General features: G+C 35.9%; 1 protein-coding gene across 3 annotated transcripts in view; it reads right to left on the bottom strand.

The window, feature by feature from the left end:
* CSMD3 (CUB and Sushi multiple domains 3) overlaps positions 1-25,959 on the bottom strand; it is a 688,054-nt gene that overhangs the window by 476,743 nt on the left and 185,352 nt on the right. For all 3 annotated transcript variants that reach the window (XM_054193012.1, XM_054193014.1, XM_054193015.1), the window contains exon 5: positions 16,550-16,757. In XM_054193012.1, the coding sequence (XP_054048987.1) occupies positions 16,550-16,757 (208 nt within the window). The remainder of the gene's footprint in view (positions 1-16,549; positions 16,758-25,959) is intronic.

Genomic DNA, 25,959 nt, shown 5'->3' with positions numbered 1-25,959 from the left:
TTCAGCTACTTAAGAATTCAACACTTTTCAGCATCCTTATTTTAACCCTATGTGCAATTTATGAAGGTTGTGTGCCTGCATACATGCAGGGCAAATTCTATAACAATCTACTTTTGCACACACAGAAGCATGCACATACACACACACAATTATGTGAATAGTGCACACAAGGACACACTGTTCACTAAGGTTTGTTATCACTATTTCCTTTTTTGTTTTCCTGACGTACTTACTGGGTATTATTGCTCTGTCTGGGTATTTACTCCTTATTTTATATTTATGCCTTAATCTTCTTAATTTACCCCGCGGCATTTTGTATTTGCCTGAAGTAAATTTCACGTTGATGATATATGCATTTCATTTTAATTTATCGGCATCATTTTAAAGTATACTTCTATGCTCTAAAGAGCCTTGCAACCCTCCCACAGTTCAGTGTCATTAACAATATTTACGCATAATTCTTATTCCACTATCCAAACTATAGGAAGAATATGTAACATTACAAGACCCGGAACTAAGCCATCTAAGATGCAACATGAAATGACTTACAGAGACTAACCAGTACAGATTGACTTAATGTAAATAAATATATATACACTAGATATTTGATACAGTACCTCTACCTCTTTCTTTTGTCTATTTGATTCAATACCATAAAAAATACCAAATTTTTAGCTGGCTGACATAATATTCTCACCATTGGCAGTTACCAATGGCATTCTACTCCTGACTCTAATTTTCTTAGGGTTAGTCGCAGACTTCAGTTGCGAGTGTTTGTTATTAGATCTTTTTTAACAGAAAATACATATATATATATTCTCTTGAACGACCCAGTTGGTTCTCATCAACTGGTTTTCAGTCTGAACACCATGACAGACACTCCTGTCATGAATTATGAGTCACTAAAATCTAAATCTATGTAGTATATTTGAGGATGAAGCTAAAGGAAAACTAGAGACCAGAAACACAGGATCTGTTGCAAAATACTATGATCCCCACTGTGTAAACTGAACTAGGCAATTGCAACACCAGGTTCATTTTTACCTTTTCCCTGCATCAGTAACAAGTTTTCCAAAAGGTAAGAGTCATGCTAAATAGATTAGGCAATTTGAGTTGCATTAGTTTTTAAAAGAGCAACAGACCATTGAAATCACAAGTTTGGGGATTTAAGCTTTATTTCTCTGTATTGAATCTTTCTAGAATAGATTAGTACAGCGTGCTCCTCTACTTCACAGTTTTGGGGACTCTGTGTACAAAGTCACCAAAAGCAAATGGCATGGCAGCATTCCAATGTATGACTATAAATGCCTAATGCATAGACTACAGTAATAAAAATAATTTCCAGAGCATTTAGAAAAGCTATATCTTAATGTTTAGCAAAACTTTCAGTAGAAACATAACTTTCAGCTAGCTAGTTTAAATCCATTAACAGGATTGTGGAAGGTCTTGATAGCAGATGCATTTTTAATTCAAAATTGAATGAGAAAATGAGACTCTAAGGACTGCGAGCCTTTGCCGCTGTCATAATCATCTCTCATTTCTCTCCCACAGGAGCTGAACTCTGCTTTTAATTGAACTTAACACTGTAGCACTTCCTTAATTTCATCTTTTTTAAGGAAATTCCTCTTTATTATTAAAAAAACCCAACAAAACAATCAAAACACACATACCCCAAAAAATCATAATACAAACAAGCAAAGATGCCTGCATTTGGGGATTGAATCTCAAATGGTGTAAGTCATACAGAATTTTTGGGAAGTTTTGGTAAAAAGACAGAAGCTTCAGTTCAAGGTTGGTTGTGGTTTTTTTTCTTTTTTTAAAGACATGGTGTCATCTGATACACAGAAATTAAGCCTCATTGCGACAGTCCTTCACCTTACCCGTAACTTCACTTAGGACATGCAGACCAATATGTTCTTGCTCAGCAGAGATGATGGGAAAGGTTTTTCCTCTCACATAAAAAATAATGGGGAAAACAAGTTGTGTGGCAGTGCAATATATCCACGTGAAAGATGTCAGAACCTGTCTTATATGCTTCAAGGATGACAGAATATGTACTGCGTGGTAGGTAGTTTTTCTGCTGATTCAAATATACCAATCCAATGCTGCAGGTTTGGGTACAGAAAAGGCTGATCGAGAGGTGTGAAGGCTCCAGCAACTTACTGCATCTTACACAAAAAGATCCAAAAAGTCTCCTCACCAAGAAAGAAGACCAGGAGCTCACTCAAGGTATATAAATATCTTAATTAATAAGCCTTTTAGTAGAGGGAAGAAAAGTCCAATAAAAATTCCTAACTGACTGGAAAATGAAACCAGACAAAAATGATGTTTAAAATACTGTTCACATCTTAACATTGATTATGATTAAACATTAGATAATGCCATATGAAGTATTAGCTTCCGTGTTTGCTGAAGCCTTAAATAATGACTTGGCAGTTTTAGGTTTTCTTATCACAAGCCTTATATGAAGGCAGAATATTTTTATAATATAAACCAAAAAGTTCTAAACTTCATCCAGCAAAATTTTTTACAGATGCAAAACTACTACTCCTGATACATCTCAGTCATGATCATTTCTTTTGTTTATATAAATCATGCAAAATTATAATACCCTGTAAAATACCCATCATATCCTTAATAGTATCTAAGAATGTATGTACTGATGTGTTAGAACAGAAATACACTGAGACTAATATTTTATTTCTGACAATGAGCAGTAACAGATAATTCACCAGGAGTGTCAGAAACTGATTATACAGAATGAGATTCATCCCTTTATACATTATAACAATTTCCAGCAATTTTATGGAATGCAGGCTTCTTGAATGGACCCCTGCAAGCAGGCCTTTATGTTTAATAACCTTTGATAAATTTTCCTTTTATGAATTTCTGATCCATTTTTCAATCATTTTTCTATATATAACATCACATGCCAATGACTTCCACGACTTAATTATGTATGTTGCAGAAAAGTTCTACCTTTTTGTTTTAAATCTTCTGCCTGACAAATCATTGAGCATCCCTACTTATTTTAGTGTAAGAAATAAATAATGAATGTTCTTTATTTACCTGATATACAATATTGTCATGGTTTCAGTTGTGATAAAGTTAACTTTCTCACTAGCAGCTGATATAGGGCTATGTTTTGCATTTTGGGATGGGAAACAGTGTTGCTAGCGCACTGGTGTTTTGGTTGTGGCTAAGCAGTCAAGGCCTTTTCTGCCCCTCATACAGCCCCAACGGCAAGTAGGCTGGGGGTGCACAGGAATCTGCAGGGGGACACAACTGGGATAGCTGACCCCAACTGACCAGGGATATTCCATACCATGCAATGTCATGCTCAGTATACAAAGCTGAGGAAAGAAGAAGGAAGTGGGGAGTATGTTCAGATTATGGTGTGTCTTCCCAAGTAACCATTGCGCCTCATGGAGCCCTGCTTTCCTGGAGATGGCTCAACACCTGCCTGCTGATGGGAAGTAGTGAATGAATTCCTTGTTTTGCTTTGCTTGTGTGCAGCTTTTCCTTTATTTATTAAACTGTTTTTGTCTCAACCCACAAATTTTCCCACTTTCACTCTTCTGATTCTCTTCCACATCCCAGCTAGGGGAGTGAGTGAGCCCATGGTCCTAGTTGCTGGCTGGGGTTAAACCACAACAAATATTCATAATTTTATGAATCCTTCATATACTTTCTAACTTATTTCTTTTCAAGATTTAAAAGCTTTAGTCTATTTTATTGCTCTCCCCGTAGATACTGTTTCCATCCTTTTTCTCTTTTCTGTACCATTTCTCATGTTATTATACCTATGTTGACATACGATATCAGAATATTAACGTGGTTCAGGAATTAGGTCACAGGGAAACTGCATTTAACTTCAAATGTTTAAATTTTTAAAATATACTTAGATGAATTTACACTCAGGGTTTCAAAATAATGAAAATTCATTGTATTTCATTTGGAAACATGTAAAACTGTTAACCTTAAAAATAGTTTAAAAGTTTATGGGTTAAAAATATTTATTGAATTTGACACAATTATTTGAGTAGGCTTTTTTAACTTCAGGGTGGGGTGGGTCATCATTTGTTCAAGGCTCATTTTTGAAGCTCTAGATTGCTGCATTTTGGTGTGTTTTTTCACTTGCATGATCTACTGTATGCAGAAGAAATAAACATACGGTAAGCATACAAGAATGGCTTATTTTCTTTTTCACTGACTGTTATGTTATGACTGTAAATGCTGTGGGTTCTGACCAGTCACCTGCATATTGGATGGCATGTAATTATTAAAAATTACTCTCACACTGGTTTGACATTGTGTCGATCCTTAATATAAAGAAATTGCTTTAGCAATTTCATAGGACACTTAATGGTTTGTTTTAGTTACTAGCTCATTTTACAAGTGAATTTGCACCCTAAATCACCTAAAGTGATTTTCACTGTCAAAACAGATGGACAAGCAGCATCTGAAGTTCTGAATAGTCTGTAGTCCCCATATAAGCAATGTTTTATCTTGTTGTCGGGATTTATTCATGAAGTCAAAGGGTTTCATTCATGTATTCAAAATATTATACTTTTAGCTGTTATGGCTTGAGACATAAAAGATGGACTTATGAACATATATACTTTACCCAATGTGTAAAATATACTAATGATTTTAATCCAGAATTTAGAAACAAGAGTGATTTGGGATTATCTCTGCAGGAATTACTGTTCGCCCACAGCCCGTCACTTACTTTGCTGAATAAAGTAAACAGAGATCATGGCAGATACTCAGAACACGTGACAAAGAAGTGTGAAGTTTCAATTACTCTGGAATGACAAATGAAACAATTACATGTTCTGGTTTTGGGATGTTTTTTGGTTTGTGGGTTGGTTGTAGGTTTGTTGTGGTTTTTTTTCCATGCCTTGTTTTGAGATTTATGTTATCCTCTGCTTTATGTGCAATACCTTTTTCCCTACTGTACAACTCATGCAGCATAAATTAAGGCTGTTTCAGCCTTACTTGCAAGATTTGCTGCTTTAGTCACTGATGTTTCAGTGAAGACAAGAGCAATCAGTCTCCCTCACTATTCCAGCAGTTGCCATCCTGAGACAATAGTAAATGACCACATCAAAACAAGTGCAGTATTCTGCTGCAGTATGCACAGTGAAAGTGTTCCCTGTTAATTTATCAAGCCATCTTCCTATCTGTATTTTTTCTAGAAACTACTGAGAGACTCCAGACTTTTTTGCATTTTTTTTTTTTATTACTGATCATGCTTTTTAAGTATTCTTTAATAAAATGGCCTGATCCTAGGCTGTTATTTATCTGGGTTCTAGAAAACAGAGTTACAAATAAGCAATACAGGAAGCACTCTGGGCTGCTTTGTCCAAAGACGGATAGAGGGGGCCATGAAAGCACAAACATGGTATTCAGTAAATCATTGCCCAAGAGGGATTATAGAAAAACCTGAGTACTTTTCTCCCATATAAGGATTCATGAGAATTATTTTCCAATTTATTTCTGAAAGTTGGTAAAAATTTGGGAAATAATATAGTATAATCCTACCTCTGTTGAGAAGAATGCATGTAAAAAGCCCATCCAACGTATGATTCATTTGAAAACTGCTGCTGGATATCTCTTTGACTCCAGATAAGAATAACTTCATATATATTTAAAAGTTCCATCAGAATAATGAAAACATGTACTTTCAGATTACGCTTACAAATGTTCACTTTTGCAGTACTCATGAACATAGGACAGATAAGAAATTAGGATCAGCTTCAGAACTGTTTCTTCAAGAGAACTGCATTTAAACACTAAGATACACTATTTTTTGCAACAATAACAAAGTACTTCCTTCCTAACATTGTGTACCTTAATCAGAATAAAATATTTTATACCATCAGAGAAATACAATAAAAGGATACAGTAGAAAAATATAAAGGAAATCACTAACTCTGTGAAGCCTCTACATATAAGGTAAAAAAAAAAAACAAAACGTAAATCCTTGCATGGATCCTGTCATTCAACCTACAGTACCTGAGAGGAAAACTTTCAGGCTTTATTTTGACAATAAAGTGGTCCTACTCCTTCAAGAACCAATTAAGTTATCAAGCCATCTTGATACATTGCTCCCTATGTGCCTCACTGTTCTCTTCAACTCTTGTGTTACCTACTGATCGACACAGAAAGAAAAAGGTTTTTACCTGTATCACTTCCTGGTGCAGTTCCTTTATGACTGTCTGAGTCAACACAAGGTTGGCTCAGGACAAGAGGCAATGGGCACAAACTTGAGCATAGGAAGTTCCACCTAAACATGAGGAGGAACTTTCTTGTCCTGAGGGTGGCAGAGCACTGGAACAGGCTGCCCAGGGAGTTGGTGGAGTCTCCGTCTCTGGAGACATTCAAAACCCGCCTGGACACGTTCTTGTGCAACCTGCTCTAAGACGACCTTGCTCTGGCAGGGCGGTTGGACTAGATGATCTCCAGAGGTCCCTTTCAACCCTATGATTCTATGATTTCTATGATTTCTAAGGTAGGGAATAAGCTCGAAATAAGAGTGGAAACATTTTTTTCAAAAGCAGTATCACTTTGTGGCCATGTAAAGTTTGTACCATAATGAACCAAGGTGATTCTGTGACTATGTTTGACTCCATGCCTGACTCAAGTACAGACTGTAATTTAACAAATAGTTGTCTCACCAAGGCTTCACTCTATTATATGCTAATAAAACATATGTACCAGGTAAGCTTTAGGTTACTGTAGTCCAGAGGAAGACAGGATGATTCATGACTCTGGTCATTTACACACCCCTATAAGATGAGTGGGACAACATGAACCAGGGGAAGGAAGGACTCCAACATGATCCCATGGGTCTTCAATTCATGAGCTAGGACTGTACAGATCAGCCAAACTATCTAGAGGAAAGGCCATACCACTGCCTATCCATGAAGATGAAAGAGACCACAAGAGACTTTTGGACCTCAAAGAGATGGTTGTAGATAATAAATTTTTGTTTGTTGATTATGACTGTAAACAATGATTTCCAATAAGGAAAAAAAGGTAAAGCTTTTTTCCCCACCAGGACAGTCAGGCATTTGAGAAGGTTGCCCACACAGGTTGTGCAGTCTCCATCTCTGGAGGTTTTCAAGAGTAGGCTGGACTAGACAGCTCCTGAGTTCCCTTCCACACTGAATTATCATGATTATAAGATTCCATCATTCTGTCTTGTGTTCCCTTACAACCTAGTTATGTAGACACATACATAACATATTGAATTACAGGACTCAACTCTTGATTTGTACCTTGGGTTGGTGTGTATTTCCATAGATATGAGAGTTTCTTGAAGTCACATTCTCCCTCCACTGAGGACTGAGTCCTTAGTATTATTGTAAGGGTCACAAGGTAACTAAATATGTCTTTAAAAAAAAGCATAGACTTCAAGGTCGTTACTGTTGAGTGACAGAATGAAGATTTTACTCATGTAACTCATGGCTATGCGTGTCTATTCTGCCTGAAAAGTCTGAGACATGTTTATGCACTACACTTTGAAGTACAACCTGAGAAATGGACACAGAAAAAAATCACTAGAACAGGGTACCATGGAAGAGCCTTCTATTTCTTCAGAAACACGCAAGAACAAATAGTACAAAATAACAAATTTTGCCACTATTTTCAAAATTTGAACTCAACTGTATCAGATTATAAACCATCTATCATCTGGGGGCATTTAACATCCTTATTAGGATCATGTTACTCAAACATTACTTTCCTGAGTCCCTCCTCTGAGCATTAAGAACAGATTTCAAAACTTTGTATAGTAACTAGTGAGAAAACAGTAACAATATCTAAGGCATTATCAACAGTCTTCATTAACAATAATAATAATAAAAAAAAAACGATTACACTTATCACTTTCTAATTTTTCTAATTTGAAGTGCTTTTTCAAGAAAACAATAGCCAGGCCTGAGATGGGATTTTTCCCCCCATTTTAATCACTGCTTATGAGCACCTCCGCTTTGCATCTTGTCTGTTTTGTTTTTTTTCTCCAACACATTACTGTTTTCATTGGTATTTGTACTACTGTCTGTCTACTGTACTACTGTCTGTCTCTGTGCTGCCACATTTATATCAGGCAGAGGTCTTCCTCTGTAGCATTACATATGAGCATCATTTGATCTAGTACATTGACTGAAAATAACTCTAACCTATTCAGACGCTGGATGGCTGCATAAATCAAATAACTGCTTTGTTATAATGATATGATTGAGAACCTGTTGTGTTAATGCATGCATCTGTTGTAGGTTAACCATCAAAAACAGTATACTTAATTTTTAAATGACTCCTGAAGGGTAATTTGTATTGTAGCTGAACTGGCCATTAAAAATTACCATGTAGATGTCTAACGTGAATTAACTTTATCTCCCCCTCTCAAAAAAAAACCCAAAAAAATCAAACCCCAAAATAAAACCCTTTTCCATAATAACTATCACCTGTCTGCTCATCCTCACTTTGATTTTAATTAGCACTAGTTGGTGTATTCTTCACTAATATTGCTTACACGTTCTTCAAAGCACTGAATACTTACTGTTTTGTTCTTTCATAGCACTAGTAAAATGGGATTAAGAGTCAGGAATACTAATTTTCACCATTGTTAAATTGCAAATCACAGTAAAGCCATGGCAAATGGCACATAAGATGCCACGTGTATTTTAGAAAAAGTATAATTGAGGAATATGAGGATGAGAGACTTTGTATTCTAGATATTACAGGAGGCCTATCGTGCTAAAACCGATTGTCCCAAGGAATGATTCCAGGGCATCAGGCTCATCTAGAGTGAATGGGCAACATTCAGGTTGGGTAGCACTTGGACAAAGTTTCCTCTGGGCCCTTCTCCATTGTTCTAAGATATAATTTTTTTTTCTGTTCTTACTGCTTAAAATGTCTGAGGTAACGTGCTGTTGTCACGTGTATTATAAACCTTCAGGGTGATATTTTTACAACATGGTATGAAGGCTACAAGCTTGTGAAAATGTGTGATGCTATCAAAATCCATAGTGCCATTCTGGAATAGTGATCAATGACTACCTTATGAATAACGAAGATGAGCCCAACATATTCTTGTTCATGCTGTCAATTGAGGTGGAACCTAGGACAACTTGATCCCACAACTGAATCTCATTCAGTCTCAGGGAGAGGAATCTTGAGCAAAACAGATCCTCACACAACATTAATGATCAGGTATTCAGGACTTGGGAAGAAAGTGAGGAGCTAAGTTATTTCAAAGTGAAGAGAAAGCCACAGGCTGATATGTTTCATTGTTTTAAATAAGTGATTAAAATGGTAAAAGGGAAGAGAATATATAGGGAAGAATGCAAGGAAAGTATGATACAACTTCTATAGAGGAAAGTTATGATTGACACATCAATTAAGGTTATTTTAAGGAATACATGATTGAGTGGATAACAGGGAACTCATTGATACATCCTGCTTGGATTTAAAACCCTACTCACCTAGTACTTTCCAGAGAGCCTTGAAGAATGGCTAATTAACGAATGAAAGACCTATTTACAGGTACTTTACACATGATTTTAAGGCAAATGTTGGTTCAAGAAGTTTCTAAATCACTAACTACAGAAGCTGGGAGACCACACAAGGGGGAAGAGCACACCATATCATCCTAGTGTCTTTTATTCTTTTCCTAAGCAACTGCTATTGCCACTGTCAGACAGTGAACTCGCAACATAAACAGTTACTGATCCAAAATGGCTATTCTTAATGATGTTCAGATGCTACTGCAATACCACGCTACATCATCACCAAAACTTCATAAAACTATTTTTTTCTCTGTGAAATTTATTTAACTTAGAGGTAAATTACGTTTAGTTTATTTATCATAAAATTTATTCTCCATAAATATTTATTTAAGTGTATTGTTTCTCTACAAAACACTGTGTATTATTTGCCTAACTGCTTTCTAAACATACTACTAATATTTTAAACCTTCACTAACAGAGTTTGCAGGCTTGGATTCAGAAAAAAAGCCAGCAAATGCAATATTACAACACTTGAAATTAAAATGTAATTATCTTCTTACCAAATGTAAAGAGAATCTACTGTTATAATCAAGAAGGCTGTGTTTAAAGCTACTGGTCAATCAGTACACGGATATTATTTTCTTATGACTACATATTTTCTTATATTTTTATTTGAGCTTCCAGCCTTCATAAATATATACTTTTAAAATGAGAAATGGCTTCACAAAACTCTTACAGGGAAATTATGATTGCCACATATTTGTAATGAATAAAGTGTGCTCATTAAATTGTCCTCAGCTGTGCTATACAGAAGAGTAAGCAAATTAAGTTCACAATATAAAAATATTGAATGTAAACACATCATCTCCACTGAAAAATTCATCAGGAATGTTCCCATGTCAAGGATAGATCCAAACTGATAAGAAACAAATAACTAGTTACTTGGAATAAATTCTGATTTGGCAACCAAAACAAAGACCCACATTTTTCTCTTCTTTCTCATTCATAAAATCTGCAAGGGAGTCTTAAGCTAACAGGATATCTTGACGAAGTCTGATATATGGATCAAAAGTTTTGTTGCATCTAAGTTAAGGGAAAGGGGTTCTTTTCACAAAATGTAATTTTATTCTCCACAGAATATTTAAAGTGAATGCAAGGGAGTGTTTCTGCTAGGAAAAAAGGAAGTGCAAAATTGTTGTTGCAAGGGAGAAATTAATTTTCTTAGCCATTGTACTCTAACAGCTCTCTATTTTAATGCAATTGATATGATACACAAAATAAGCAATATCAAACAATGAAATATTTAAATATATTTCAGAACAGAAATAAATTGCTTATGGTTTCACCAACACAAATTTCATTCAGTACATATCATTTTACATTGTATCTAGATTTATACAGGAAAAAATTGTAATTTGGCTAAAATCGGAAACAGAGTGATGGTCAATATAATACTTCACTTAACTATGGGAAATTCTAAGCCTCCTTTACATTTTACAAAAATTAAATGGGAAACATTTTGAAATACCCACGAATATACTATCAGTAAGAGAGAAGTGAGGTAAGTTATTTTGTTTTAAAAGGAGTAAGTATATCATATTTCAAATTTATCTTTGATAATAGAGTACTTAGGTGTCCTACTATTTAGTATGAACATGCCAGTGATAGGCGAAATGTTAAACACTACACAAAGATTTTCTTAGAAGTACACTCTTAGGAGAACAGAGCTGAAAACTTTGCTGTTTTGGTGGGTTTTTTTCATGGTAGAAGTGAAGTACATTTTCCCTACAACATTTGAGAGACTGATACACTCTCAAACACCTTCACAATAATGCACATCTTCATGTTAAGAAATAATGAAAAAATTGCATGATGTGTTCTTTGAAAACAAATTGCGATCCTTATTCAGACTACAACAGTAGTTCCTTGAATCAGAGTTTTAAGCACATACTTTACGACAACCATTATTTTCTATCACTTTCCAGTTTATCCACCAAAAACATATTGGTTAATGCAAAACTAATCATTTCAAGTTCAAGTAGTCTAATAACTTCGCAGATTTATTTTTTTTTTGTAATAACAAAATGTGTAGGAGGAAAAATTGTAAAATTGTCAACTTCTTTTTCAACAACATCTAGATTAAGCTGGTAATCAGGCACAGAAGATACAGAACAATGTCTCTGCCTAGGACAGTGAGAAATATATACTTTTCATCCTCACCTGCTCTTATCTGACTATTCTCAGCACATCTTTCATAGAGTCATAGAATCATATAATGGTTTGGGTTGGAAGGGACCTTAAAGATCATCTAGTTCCAACCCCTCTGCCGTGGACAGGGACATCTCCCACTAGATCAGGTTGCTCAGAGCCCCGTCCAGCCTGGCCTTAAAAACTTCCAGGGACGGGGCCACCACCTCTATGGGCAACCTGTTCCAGTGTCTCACCACCCTCAAGGTGAAGAACTTCTTCCTAACGTCCAGTCTGAAATGTCCCATCTCTAGTTTTAATCCATTCCCTCTAGTCCTACCATTACCCGACATCCTAAAACAGTCCCTCCCCAGCTTTCTTGTAGGCCCCCTTAAGATACTGATAGGCCACTATAAGGTCTCCTCAGAGCCTTCTTTTCTCCAGACTGAACAACCCCAACTCTCTCAGCCTGTCCTCACAGGAGAGGTGCTCCAGCCCTCTGATCATCCTCGTGGCCCTTCTCTGGACATGTTCCAGCACGTCCATATCTCTCTTGCAGTAGGGGCTCCAGAACTGGAAGCCGTACTCCAGGTGGGGTCTCACGAGAGTGGAGTAGAGGGGGAGAATCACCTCCCTCGACCTGCTGGTCATGCTTCTCCTGATGCAGCCCAGGATATGATTGGCTTTCTGGGCCGCTAGTGCACACTGATGGCTCATGTTGAGCCTCTCATCTACCAGCACCCCCAAGTCCTTTTCTTCAGGGCTGCTCTCAAGCCAGTCGCTGCCCAGCCTATATCGGTGCTTGGGATTGCCCCGACCCAGATGGAGGACCCTGCACTTGGCCTTGTTGAACTTCATGAGGTTGGCATGGGCCCACGTCTCCAGCCTGTCAAGGTCCCTCTGGATGGCATCCCTTCCCTACAGTGTGTCAGCCGCCCCACACAGCTTGGTTTTGTCGGCAAACTTGCTGAGGGTGCCCTCTATGCTACTGTCCATGTCACTGACGAAGATGTTAAACTAGACCGGTCCCAATACTGATCCTTGAGGGACTCCGCTTGTCAATGGCCTCCACTTGGACATGGACATGGACCCATTGACAGCCACTCTTTTCCAGTCAGTGGGGACTTCACCAGACTGCCATGACTTTTGCAATATAATAGAGAGCGGTTTAGCAACCTCACCCACCAGTTCCTTCAGTACCCGTGGGTGTATGCCATCGGGTCCCATGGACTTGTTCACTTTCAGGTTCATCAGATGGTCATGAACCTCATCTTCACTTACAATGGGCTGTTCTGTCCGACCCCTGCCATTGTCGTTGAGAACCTCGGCCTTTTCCGTATCACTTGTCACCAGCTCCCCTGTTTCCTTTCTGAGGGGTCCCACACCCTCCCTAGTCTTCTTCTTACCATTAATGTACCTATAGAAATTTTTGCTGTTTCCCTTGATCTCCTTGGCTAGATTTAATTCTAACTGAGCTTTAGCTTTTCTCACCAGGTCTCTTGCTGTTCGGACAGCTTCCTTATATGCCCCCCATTCTAGCTGTCCTTTCTTCCACTCCTTGTAAAGTTTCTTTTTGTGTGACAGTGTGTCCAGGCGCTCCCTGTTCATCCAGGTAGGTCTCCTAGCATTCTTTCCTGCCTTCCTCTTTGTCAGTATAGTTTGCTCCTGGACACAGAGAAGGTGATCCTTGAATACTGACCAGCTGCCCTGGGCCCCCCTTCCCTCTAGAGCTTTGTCCATGGCACTTTGGCCAGCAGATCCCTGAAGCGATCAAAGTCTGCATGCCTGAAGTCCAGGGTCATAAGCTTGGAACATATCCTCCTAGTTGCCCTGAGGATCTTAAATTCTATCGCTTCATGGTCACTGCAGCCAAGGTTATCCCTGGGTTATGTATCCCTGCAGCCTGGGTTATCCCCTATAGAGTATTCTGGGAAGGAGGTTCTACCACTTCGTCTATACAATTTAACTCGAGTCTTAGCAATTTTCTTAACAATTCAGACTAGAGTATACGCTGGAATCCAGGATACCCATGTCAAAGCAGCCTAGAGAACCATTCCAGTGATTATTAAATATTCCCTTAAAAGCGACCAACAGACAAATAAGGCACTGAGACATTCCAACCAAAGTATCCTAGAGGCAAGCATTAGAAAACTCTTACATGTTCAGATGCTCTCAGAATATTTAACTCTGAATTCCACATGCTGGATAAATTATCCCATAATGACATTGCTATTTGTTTCACCAATGAATGTCTCAAACCCTAACTTTTCACTTAGGCAAAAAAGGAACATTTCACTAGATCTCATTTATTTTCAGATTTTTGTTTTGTTGAGAAAAAATAGGGAAAATTGTTTCCTCAAACTAATTTTCTCTTAGTTTCACTTCCAAAATGAAAAAAAAACCACCTTCATTCAATTCACTTTATCGAATGTCAGAATCAGCCCTTGATATCACACAAGAAAAATCCTGAAGAACATCTATGCATTTTTTTTCCCACTACTTAAATGAAATTGGCCTATCAAGATTTTCTTAAAGGAAAGACTTGTTATAAATGAAATATTAAAATAACTGACTGGAAGACTATGGAAAGTTATCACTTCATGAGGAATTCCAAGTCTTGTCTTGAGGATAACCCCAGACTACCTACTTGATGTATATTCTAGCTCCTTGTTTTACTTAGAACCAATAAGTAGGGATATTTTGTTACACATCAGAAGTGCAGAAGAAGAAAGTTTGAGGGTTTTTTTTTAATTAATAGGTGTAATAGTCATGTAAAGCAACAAAATGTCTAAGAAAATATTTTATGATACTATTTACTATCCAGATCAACCAATATGTTTTTAGTAGTTTTACAAATTATGTACTATTTGTTTTCCAGAATGAAAGAACAAAAGCCTGGTTTTAGTTTTAGAAGTATACTTCTATGTAGACTTTATGAACTAAGATATCTTGAACTAAACATCAAGCTACAGTCTAAGGGGATATAGCGTGTTACCACTGTAAATCTAATTAACAAATTGTTGTTAATTAAGCTTTCCAAATCTATTTTTCCTAACATATGGGGGGGATACTTTTGCATAATTAAATACATCAGTCTAATTCAGGTAATATAAATGACAAGCTAAAAAAAGAATATGCTCTCAATCTATTTCTCTACACATGCAATTATTATATTAGCATTGTAATTTTTCATGTTCTGTAAACAGATAATATGAGAATTTTCATATATAAAGTAATCTTATTCTATCATTTAAATTTAGCCATAGCCTTTTGCATAAAAAAATTAAATCATTGTTTGAAGCTCATGATTGAATACATAAAACACATTCAAGAATAATTGAATGCACATTTAGCTATTCAAGTGATTCGTATTGTCTGTGTGTCATTGGTGTTACCTCACTAATAATTATTATAAATTATTGTTTAAAAAAATTATTTTAGGTGACAGCTAGTTCAAAAGATTTCAGTTTAACAGCTTGAAAAACTCAATGGCAATTAAGTAATATTCTAATACAGGTAATTAACTATGTAGGTGGCAGTATGAATTAACTCAAATTATGAAATACTATTTGCTAAAGCTGAGACTCAGTGTATATGCTTCTACTATACCCTGAAGTAGTAAGGAATATTACTTCTGAGCACCACTTGTAGAAACTGAGACTGATACTTTTGAAACAATACAATTATCTTTTTTAGGATATTTTCTTATTATAAAATTAAAAATAGTTTGTTTTGTCTATGCTATGTTTGTTCTTTTCACATTAATAATAAGAAAACAAGACTCTACTGACTTTAATGCGGCTAGCCAACCACCTGTTGTATCACCTGTTCTTCAAATGCCTCTCTCTGTTGTACAGAACCCTCATAATGCTTTATGAATCAGTTAAGAGCTTAAGATTTTAGTGGAGACCATCACTATTATTTATGGTTTTGTATACATCCTCTGTTTTGTGAAACAACAGTATATCTAAACCAATATAACAAACACAAGTATTTGTCATATTCACGAGTTTTTTGAGTAGTGTGATGCTATGTTATCATAAAAGCACCAGGCCAGAAAACCACAGAATGAATAATTTATATTTTGTACTTAACTGAACCTGATCTTGCTATTTCTTCTCTTGTTCTACACTGAGAGCAAGAATTGCAGAAAGAATTCTAGCAAAAATATTGTTACTACTGCTAATCAACAATCAAACAGAAATCCTCCCTAAAGGTAGTGTATATGGAATAAAATCAAAACCTGAAAGTGCTGTAGCTACTCGTCTTAGGGTGTTGTATCTCATGGATCAGGATGGAAATTCCTAGATCAGTGTAACACCAGCCATATCCCCAGCCCATTATTTAGTGAGACCTCATATATGGTACAGAAACTCCTCCAGAGAGAATCTGTGACCAACAGGTGTGACCAATGCTCCTTCCCCCTGCTCTGTGCTGAAAGGAGTCCGTGCCATTTCCTTTCTGACATTATGAAACTCCCTGAAACCTCCACCAATCCTTATCAGTCCATTCCATTCTGTTTCTAAATATATACATTTTAATACAATAATGGTTAAAATGGTTAGATCTACAGACAATAAGGTGAATGAGTCTATAGTGCTTTTCATCTCAGTGTTAGATCCTTTGGAAATTATTTTACAGCTGTGATTGGAATATCAACATTTATGCCATAGTAACAACCATTACTATTTTTTGTTTGGTTGCTTGGTTTCAACAAGACTATGTATTGACAAAGAGAAAAATAACAAAAGTTATCCTTCCACATTTCACCATCTTTTTTTTTATCCTTCCACATTTCACCATCTTTTTTTTTTACCACAGTAAAATTGCAATAGTTTACTTACCATATTGTAGGTGGTTCAGAACCTTCTACTTCCAAATAATCATATTTTTCTTCCATTTGGAAGTCTGTAAATATGAGCGAGATAGTATCACCAGGCTCTGCCACAATTGTCCATGTGCAATCCGCATTATTATGATATTCATTAGGAAAGTTGGGGCTTGAGATGATACCACTGGATCCTCTCATAGTTCCTCCACATGCATCCTCAGCTGTTAAAAAAATTGTAAATGTCATTAAAATCACTCCTTAGAAATTTATACTTTCTTGTTGAGAAGAGAAGTTTATTACCTTTTAGGTGAGCAATTACTTATGTTTTTTCCTAACACGTTAGCCTTGGAATGATGCTGAATAGCTAAGGTGTTAACAAGTAATTGCTTCAGATTTCAATTATTTAAAAATCATTATACTAATGCCAGCACATATTTTTGCAATCTACTATTTATTATTTTGATTAGTATTGTTTCACTCACTTTACAATAGCATGCAAAAGATTCATTATTTCCTCTTCTAACTAGAAATCTTTTCATAAAGCAAATTGAGTTTAATCCCTATCATATGCAGTGTTGTTACATCTTCCACATCTTCCACACGTGGCATATCTGAAAGAACTTCATCAGAGTGTATTTGACTCTGACACAATAATGCTCTATTTTATAACATTCACTCTTATGTTGAATAAACTTGGTAAATATTGGAGATTCACAAAATCAGTTCTAACACCAACAGAACTAATTCTGGGAGAAAACAATTCTCAAATAGTGATTCACAGTTTTCATTCAGTAAGGTTGACTGATGTTTTGCATCTTCTATCTTCATGGTACATATATGCCTAGTAACTCAAAAATTGGTTTTGAGGCTCTCATGTCAATTTTTTTCTGTGAGATAATAAAACTGGTTGTGAATGTAGTTGTATTACTTTCAGAAATGGAAATAGCTTTCAAATAACTTATACGGAAATACCATGTTACTAGATGGAAATACCATACGTATCACATCATTACTTATTCAGTTTATTACCTACGTTTGAAGCATACCTGAAAAGCAATTCCTGTTTCTGCTTAATTAGAGTGCTAACATGAATAAAACTTGCCCTAGATCCTGAAAAAAACGTCAATACTGTTGAAAAATTAATGAAAAAGATTAAAAAAAAACTTAAGGAGTACAGCATCACAGAAAAAAAAAGCTTTAAAGAATTCTGACACACATAATGACTCACTTCTAACAGAAAGAAAAAATTTAATGACTGTTGGAAACCTCTTAATTACAGTAGTTTAGGAGTTTAAAATACCAGGATTTGTCTTTTAAAAATTCTGCTAAATTATTATATGACCAGATAGAAAAACTAAAGTAAAAACATATCTTGGCTTTAATCTTACTAATTAGCCAGTACACTTAGCATCCAATAAATACAATAAAACTGAGGAACCTCATCACATCACAGGTTCAGGTCCTTTACTGGGAAAGGAATAAAAAAAATATAAAATGGTAACAATGAAATTTTGGTTTTATGCATTAAGGACAATCAGTAGAATAATTTTTAATTGTTAGTTCACAGAAGTAAAATGTCCATTAAAACAATGGGTAACGTACTGGTTCAATGATTTTAAAGGATCTGTATATTGATTTTTAAATATTGATTGGAATGTGTTTTATGAAGTACTGATTCGAAAAAGTTCTTATAGGTAAATTTTCACAGCTAAATTACTGAAGCTTACACAAACTGAAAACACAAATAGTAGCATGTAAAATAGGTTTTCAGCTCATGGAACAAATTAAAACCTAGGAGTATGATGCAAGACCAAAGATTTTGGAATAGCTTTCTCTGAGACTCAAAAGTAGAACGCTTTTGAAAAATACTGTACTACAGAGATTATTTTTCCTTTTCACAAATGAGTTACAGAGAAACCTATCCTAGTTCTTAGCAACACAAAAAACTGTTCACTAAAAATGTTGCTATACTTTACCAATACTTAAAAGAAAAAAGAGTGACTGTGTTTAAAAACACAAGCTGTGTCAATGAGCATGTCCGCTATTTCTGAGCCACATCTGTTCAGAGATTTTTGCCAAAATGTAATTTTGCTACAACAGCAAAATGGTACAGACAAATCATGATGTATTTTGTTCTGATTCATGTAGCGAATTTGCTACAAATAAAATTAATACTAACTACATTTAAGTGCTGTAAATGTAACCAAGAGAACACCAGACATCATATTAGCCTCTGTTATACACGCATTAGCCCAATAAATAACAGAATTACTGTGCTGTGTTCCTATAGACCTCCACCTACAATATCATTTGCTTGGGATTTATTTGGTTCCAGTCTTGCAGTCCGATCCTCATAGGTAAAAGCTCACACCTGGGAGAAGGCTAACAAACATTAATACCCATGAAAATGTTTGGCGCCTTAAGTTGTGAAGCCACTGGAAAAGAGATTTGATCTTCAAGTAATCTGGCAAACACCGAAGTTGACAGCAGTTCTACCACTGACTTGATAGTGCATAAGACCCTGACAAATAAAAGAAAAGGTAATAATTGTTTCTGTGCAGTCCTCTCTTAGCACCTGTATTTCTATCACATTGAAACAGCATAATTGCTTAGATGGCAGCTATGAAACATTACAAGTAAAATAATAACTGATAAGAGAACTTTTATGAAGACTAACAGTGGCCAATCTTCATCACTATGCAACATGTCCAATAGTGACACATGAACAAGGAAAAAAGGGGGGAAAGATGATCTTTGCAGTGATTTCTATACAGAGCCCTGAGAATCCCCCTCTTTCTATGCCTTTTCCACAGCTTTCTGAATCACTGTTGTCAAACCACTGAGGTAGGAGTCCTCAAAGATATTTAAGTGCCTAACACTACAACCACTGCAATCAAAATGTAATACCTAAACAGCAGTTAAGCACCTAAATGCCTTGAAAGAATTGTGTATTTGTCCCCATTCTTTTAATTTCCAGTTACCAAATATGGAGAAAAACAGTCACAGGAATGGTAAGAAGGCTATACTTTAGTTAAGACCTGACAGAATCTGACATTGTGCAATTACAAATACATAGCTAACATTGATGGCATTTAAAAAAACAAAACAAAACAAAACAAAACAAAACAAAACAAAACAAAACTTTAAAAATTCCTATCCTGCATTTTCAAATAAAATTTATTTTCTCACCTACTGGGAAAATTTATCTAACCTACAAACTTGCAAATGTGATATGAAGGCATAAATGCAAAAAATACACATACAGCCAAGATGTCATTTTTCCAAACATACTTCTCTGATCTTAACCATATGCTGAAAGGGGAAGATTTTTCAAAGTGATATGCAAGTGGGGACTTGGCTTAGAAAAGCTTTTCAAGGTATTATGAATTCAAATGAAGATCTATATTTGAATATGCATAAGGGCTCTTATGCAGAGACAGTATCACTGATATTATGATGTGAGTGATGATTATGAGAGTACAAAGATTTTAAGGGGTTTGGGATTTTATTTTGCTTTTTGTGTAGACAGACTGTTTTTCATTTACATAAATAGATACATGCAGCTTTTTCTTTTCTTCTTTTTTAAATTATGGCTAAATGCCCATTAAAAAATTTAATGTGAAATGAGTATATATTTAAGTAATTTCTGGTGAAAATTAATTTACATTAGATTTCCTAACCATCTTCCTGGTTTGCTGTTCACTGTTTCTTTTTCATAATAAATTTTGAAAATATATTTCTCTAGTTAGTCTTATTTAATTTTCTGCTTACTCTTGTAGGTTTCAGTGATATTCAAAACAACATTACATAAATATTGAACCGCAATTTTCAAGAAGATAGATGATCAAAGACAGGCAATGTTATCAGTGATTTATAGACCATGCAAATTCATTGATTTCAGTGAGAATTCAATGAGATTGCATGGTACATCAAGCTTTAATCTGGCATACAATGTATCACGTTATCTATACAGATATTTATAGTGTACCGAACAGTTAAATTTAAGTGCATAACTCAACTCATCATAGTGTAATAGATGTCTGTTCCCTATTCTTGAAAACAATGTGAGAAAAAAAAAAGTATAGCAACTTTCCAAGTTAAAGCAATGATATTTACAATTGTCAATAAAAGTTCTGAGCAAGGTGAGACACTTTTGAAGAAACCCATCAAGAAAAGCTGAGAGGACCTGCAGTAATCCCTCTATACCTTGATCTTAGCTACACAGTCTATATGAAATTCATGGCATACACTTCACAATGTAGTTCAGGTACAACCCCAGACATAATGATGTCTCTTTTTTCAGTCATATTAATTATTGCTCTTAAATATACATATTAATAACTACTTCTCCTCTGAAGATCATGAAAGATCTTTACAGTAGAAAGCAATCAATTCTTTGAGAAACTCCAGTTCTCTTAAAAAGAATTTAATATAGCCGAACACGTAACATTAACTACTGATTACAGTGGTGTGGTGAAAAACTGCTTTACCTGTTTCTGCGTAGCAAACACACGCACATATGTATGTGTCTACACAAACTCTAACCATCAACAGAATTTTATTTGAGGCTCAACCGCTGCCTTAAGTATTGCTATCTAACTGTTATGATTTCTGACGGGCAACTGAAGAAAACAGGGACCCTGAAAAATGGCATTCTCTATCACTGCATATTTATCATACATCGAACATAAATTAACCACTTACATGCATAAAATAATTATGTGGAAAGTGAAGCATAATTCTAAGTATTTTCAGATGTTTATAAATGAAAGGTATTGCTTTTATGTCCTTCTGAAACAGCTCATGATTATTTGATGCAATAAAGTAGAATGAAAATGGAAACTAATTATGTAGATAGTCCTTTTTGATGTTTTTCCAAAACCACAACCCTTCAGCTGTAATCTTGATTCTGACAGAAAAAAAAAAACAGTTTTGTTATAAAATTCTACCACTGTTTTCTAACTAAGATTTTTAATCAATTACCTTCAAAGTAAAGGGTAAAGAAAATGAGATTATCTCCTCCAGGCAGTAACTTGACATAACAAAGCAAACATTATTGTCTATTAAAAAGGCAATCTTAGTTATCTTAGCTATAATTTAATTTATACAAACATTTCTGAATCAGAAGGTAGTTTCTTTCACAAGGACCTTGTCTCTTTTTGTTACTTCTGAAAGTTTGTCAAAGGCTAGCTCTAAATAAAAAATAAATAAATTAAAAATGCGAGATAGCATCCCCGTTAATCACTGTTTAGAGAGGGGTTTTTGTTTTTAATAGACACTCATTATGAATGTTTTAAAATATGTCTATAACAATTATATAGAACTATTTACCAGTTTTTTTGAGGAAGCTCAGAATTAACTTGGCTATTACTACTACATAAGCATTTTATGCTTATTATTTTCCCCTTTATAGGTCTGTATGTTTATACACTGAGACTGCTTTTACAGAGCACAGCATTGAGAAGCAGCTACATAACACATTTTGAACTTAATTTTCCACAAGTCTGAATTTGCTGGTTTATCTGTCAGCAACTTTCACAAATTTCCAATGTCACACTTGGCCAGTGTTTAATCCAATGCTCTTATATACACTCCAGCTTTGCAATTTTCTGCACATCGTATACTGCTTTAATAAAAAAAACCAAAACAACCAACCAACCAACTACTTAGAATGTGTTTCTTATTAAGTTCCTTCATTGTCTGTGCCACAGACAAGCAGCAGAAAGGAAACTATACAGGCTGAAGTGGAAAGCCCCTTAAAAAGTTAAGCTCAGTTTTAAAGTCTATAGTATAATAATCTGATTATGAAATTTGCAAATGAACATAGTAATAGATTAATGGTGAGTTACAGTAATATCTGTAAGAAGCTCCACAGGTAATGCCATTTTCTAGCAGAGTTCCCTCTGCTCCCACTTTTGCACAAAGTACAACACTTACTCCTTGCAAGTTTGTACAAAGTACAACGCTTACTCCTTGCACAAAGTACTACACTTACTCCTACCCACCTCTCTTGGAGAGCCCGTATGCATCTATTGCAGGACTCCAGTTTCCCATGCTGCATGTATTTGCATATAGGCACCTGAGATGTGTCCCTGGTCACCTCACTTTCTCAAAAAGAGTGCAAGAAAATCCCTCATCGCCCCATGAATGCTTCCCCCCATTCCCCAGTCTCCGACAAACCTGCAAGCTTTGGTCACCAACCCCAATAAACCTACTTTAAAGACCTCCTCACTAGGTTAGCAAGCCTTTTGGCAACGGTGTTCTTGCCCCACTATATAAAAACTAGTTATCCAACTAGTTTAACTCAGTCTTGATAATCTAATATTCAAAGTCAGAGAATAAATTAATGGGTCTTTAACGTGTAGAGAACAGCATATGTAGTGTAATGCATATTACGTTTTAGTTTCATTTAATATTCTGATATATCCAAAAAGTCCAAATATGATGAAAGATATATATATGTACAAATATAATGAAAAATAATATATAATATATCATACATAATATTGTATTACATATTATGTATATATATTAATATAATTAAAGATATAGACATACGTATATCTAATTTCTGAGAAACAATTATATGTTGGCTCTTTCTACAAACCTGCAATAATAAAAAATGTCAGCCTTTGTTCATAATTTATCCTCAGAATAACCTTACATCTTTCAGAAATTTAAATGCAATGATTGCAAAACATCCATCAACTTAAAATCTTTTAAGGATAGCTTTGCAGAAGATTTTCCATTAATAACTTAGATAAAATTCATCCAGCTTTTGAGAAGAGGGACATAAAACATTTCTTGAGGACATATGGAAGTCTCATTTTCTATGGCTTTGTGTTGCAATTTGTAAAACTTGCATATTTTAAATTCCAAATAAACCCAAGGATGATTATAAATTGACATGATTCACATCCTCAAATCCCTTCGCTTTGCACTTGTATGCTCAGTATAGCTGTAAAATTTATACAGCTTTGACAGCCAGCAAAAAAATCAAATAATAGCACCTGTAGCTAAAAAGGTGAGGAAGCTCGGGAGCTTAAATGGTGCTCTGGCAGAAGTTAAATGGAATAAATTGCCTCCTAACCTGCCTCTTTTGAGATAGAACCACAAAAATGAGCTATGCCATAGGGAAAATACTACCAACACCCTCACAGCTTAGGTCTACCTAGAGCTCGGTACTGGGCAAAATTGTCAGGGGAGCTGCAGGAGTGACCTGTGTGGGAGGAGGCCATAAACTGGCCCGTGCCGGTCACAGCCGGTTCCAGGCGGTTCTGCCAGCAATGGCGCCGACCCCCCGTCTTACAAAATGGCAGCTACAGAGGAGCTGCGGGAAAAGGCAGGAGGTAACATGGGAGGAGTCACAAAGGGGAATACAGAAAGGAATGCATGCGAGGACACACCGAAGACTATACATATAGAACGTCCTGGAGGGAGTGCGTCCTCTGGAGGAAGCCATGCTGAAACAAAGGGTAAGAGTGGGAGACTAGGATGAGGGAAAAAGGAAACCAGGAGGCGCTGTCACCTCACACACCTCCCCGCGCCTCGCCTCGCTGTCAGGCTGAGGTGAGGTGCGGCGGGAGCAAGGGGAGCAGAGAGCGGGAGGGGTGAGTGGGGTCTGGAACAAAGTTGACCCAGGTGAAGGGGGAGGAAACTTCTTTTCCCTAAGTGTTTAAGTTTTTGTCTTCTTTTGTTTCTCAGATCCTGAATCAGTAACTAAATGTTTGTGTTAACTGGCAATAAATTAAAACTCGGCGAGACCTGTTTTTCTTGCAAGGAAATGTCACGTTGTGGGTGTGATCTAGGTGAATTGGGCTCTTCGGAAGGGTTACCGGAAAAGTAATTGTTTTCTAGTAAACACTGCACAGTGATGTCATGTATTATTTTATCTATAAAGAAGAAAGGAAAAATTCTAACACTGGAAAAATCTTGTCAGGTAAAGCCAATTGTTTGGAGTTTTTTATTGAAAAAACACACAAACATGAAATGTGTGCAGTCTGCTGAATTCTAACCTACATATTTGTAAAGCATCAGAAGCTGTTCGGTTAAAAATGTACATAGGTTGTTCATTTTTTTAGAATTTTTTGTTCTTCGAGACTGACTTCAAATTTGATGGATTAACTCACAAGCATGTTTAACAAAGTGAGATAACCGACTAGTCTGTACATCAGCCAGCTGTTCCTTTACTGCTGTTTTTCAGCAAGAGAATGAAATACATCTCTTTCTCACATAAAAATGAACGTTGGGGAGGGATTACTGCTTTTATTGCTTACAAACAAGACGAGGTAATCTAAATGAAAATATTTGGACAGGCCTTCCTTGTGTAAGCACAACAGAAGAAATTAAAAAGAAAAGGTTTCTTGCTGATCAAACTATTTCCTTTGTGACACAATAAAACTTAGCAATTCTGCATTAAGATATTAATTCAGATCTCATAGCTTTTAAGCCTGATATTAACTGTTTGAGTTGCTGAGGAGCAGAAGACTTAAAAGTTCATTAAAAATGGAATACAGAAGGAAAGAAGAAATTACTGCAAAGAAAAGGGGAAAAAAGACATAAAAGTAAATATTTCAATTCATCAATTTGAAAATAAATTATTTTTATTTTCAGTTATTTTTAATAACTGAAAATAACAAGGTTTTTAATATGGTTTTGAAATTAATTTTGTCTTTAAAATTTCTCTTGTCTTTAAACCAAGCTTGGCAAACATAAGAGATGTTACACAACATATTAGTTGAGATTTTAGAAATAATACAAGAACTCTTGCTATTTTTTTTTTTTTTTAATTTCTCAGTAAAGGGACTATATTAAAGTATGAGTTTAGTGATGCTTGATTTTTACATCTGGTCTTGCAGTTTTGCCTCTGAATCACAAAGAAATTATTAACACAGCTGTAATTGAGACACTGCTCTATCAAAAAGAGGATTATGCTAATGTATAAAATAAAAATATCACAAGTACTTAAGTATTTAAAGTGGTACTTATTTTATTTATCTGTTATTAATTCTCTCTGTGAGAAGAGATCAGGGGCCGCCCACATGTTGGAGGGAGACAGTTTCAGACAGCCCCAAGACACACCCACCCACCACTGACCAAAACTGAGGCAATCAGCAATGCTGGTGGCACCTGTGTGATAACATATTTAAGAAAGGGTAAAAAACACTGTGCACCAACTGACAGAGAGTGGAGGGAGGAAAATGTGAGAGAAGCAACCTTGCAGACACCTAGGAGGGGGGGAAGGAGGGGTAGGAAGTGCTACATGCACCGAAGCAGAGGTTCCCTTGCAGACAGTGAAGAAGATCATAATGATGCAAGTTGTTCCCCTGAAGCCCATGGAGGGCCACGGTGGAGCAGATATCCATATTGCAGCCTGTGGAGGATCCCATGCCGCAGAAGGTGGATAAACCCTGAAGGAAGCTG

The sequence above is a fragment of the Rissa tridactyla genome, chromosome 2 (assembly GCF_028500815.1).
Source record: "Rissa tridactyla isolate bRisTri1 chromosome 2, bRisTri1.patW.cur.20221130, whole genome shotgun sequence".
In the NCBI taxonomy this organism is placed as follows: domain Eukaryota; kingdom Metazoa; phylum Chordata; class Aves; order Charadriiformes; family Laridae; genus Rissa; species Rissa tridactyla.
This window is presented reverse-complemented; position numbering and strand designations above follow the sequence as displayed.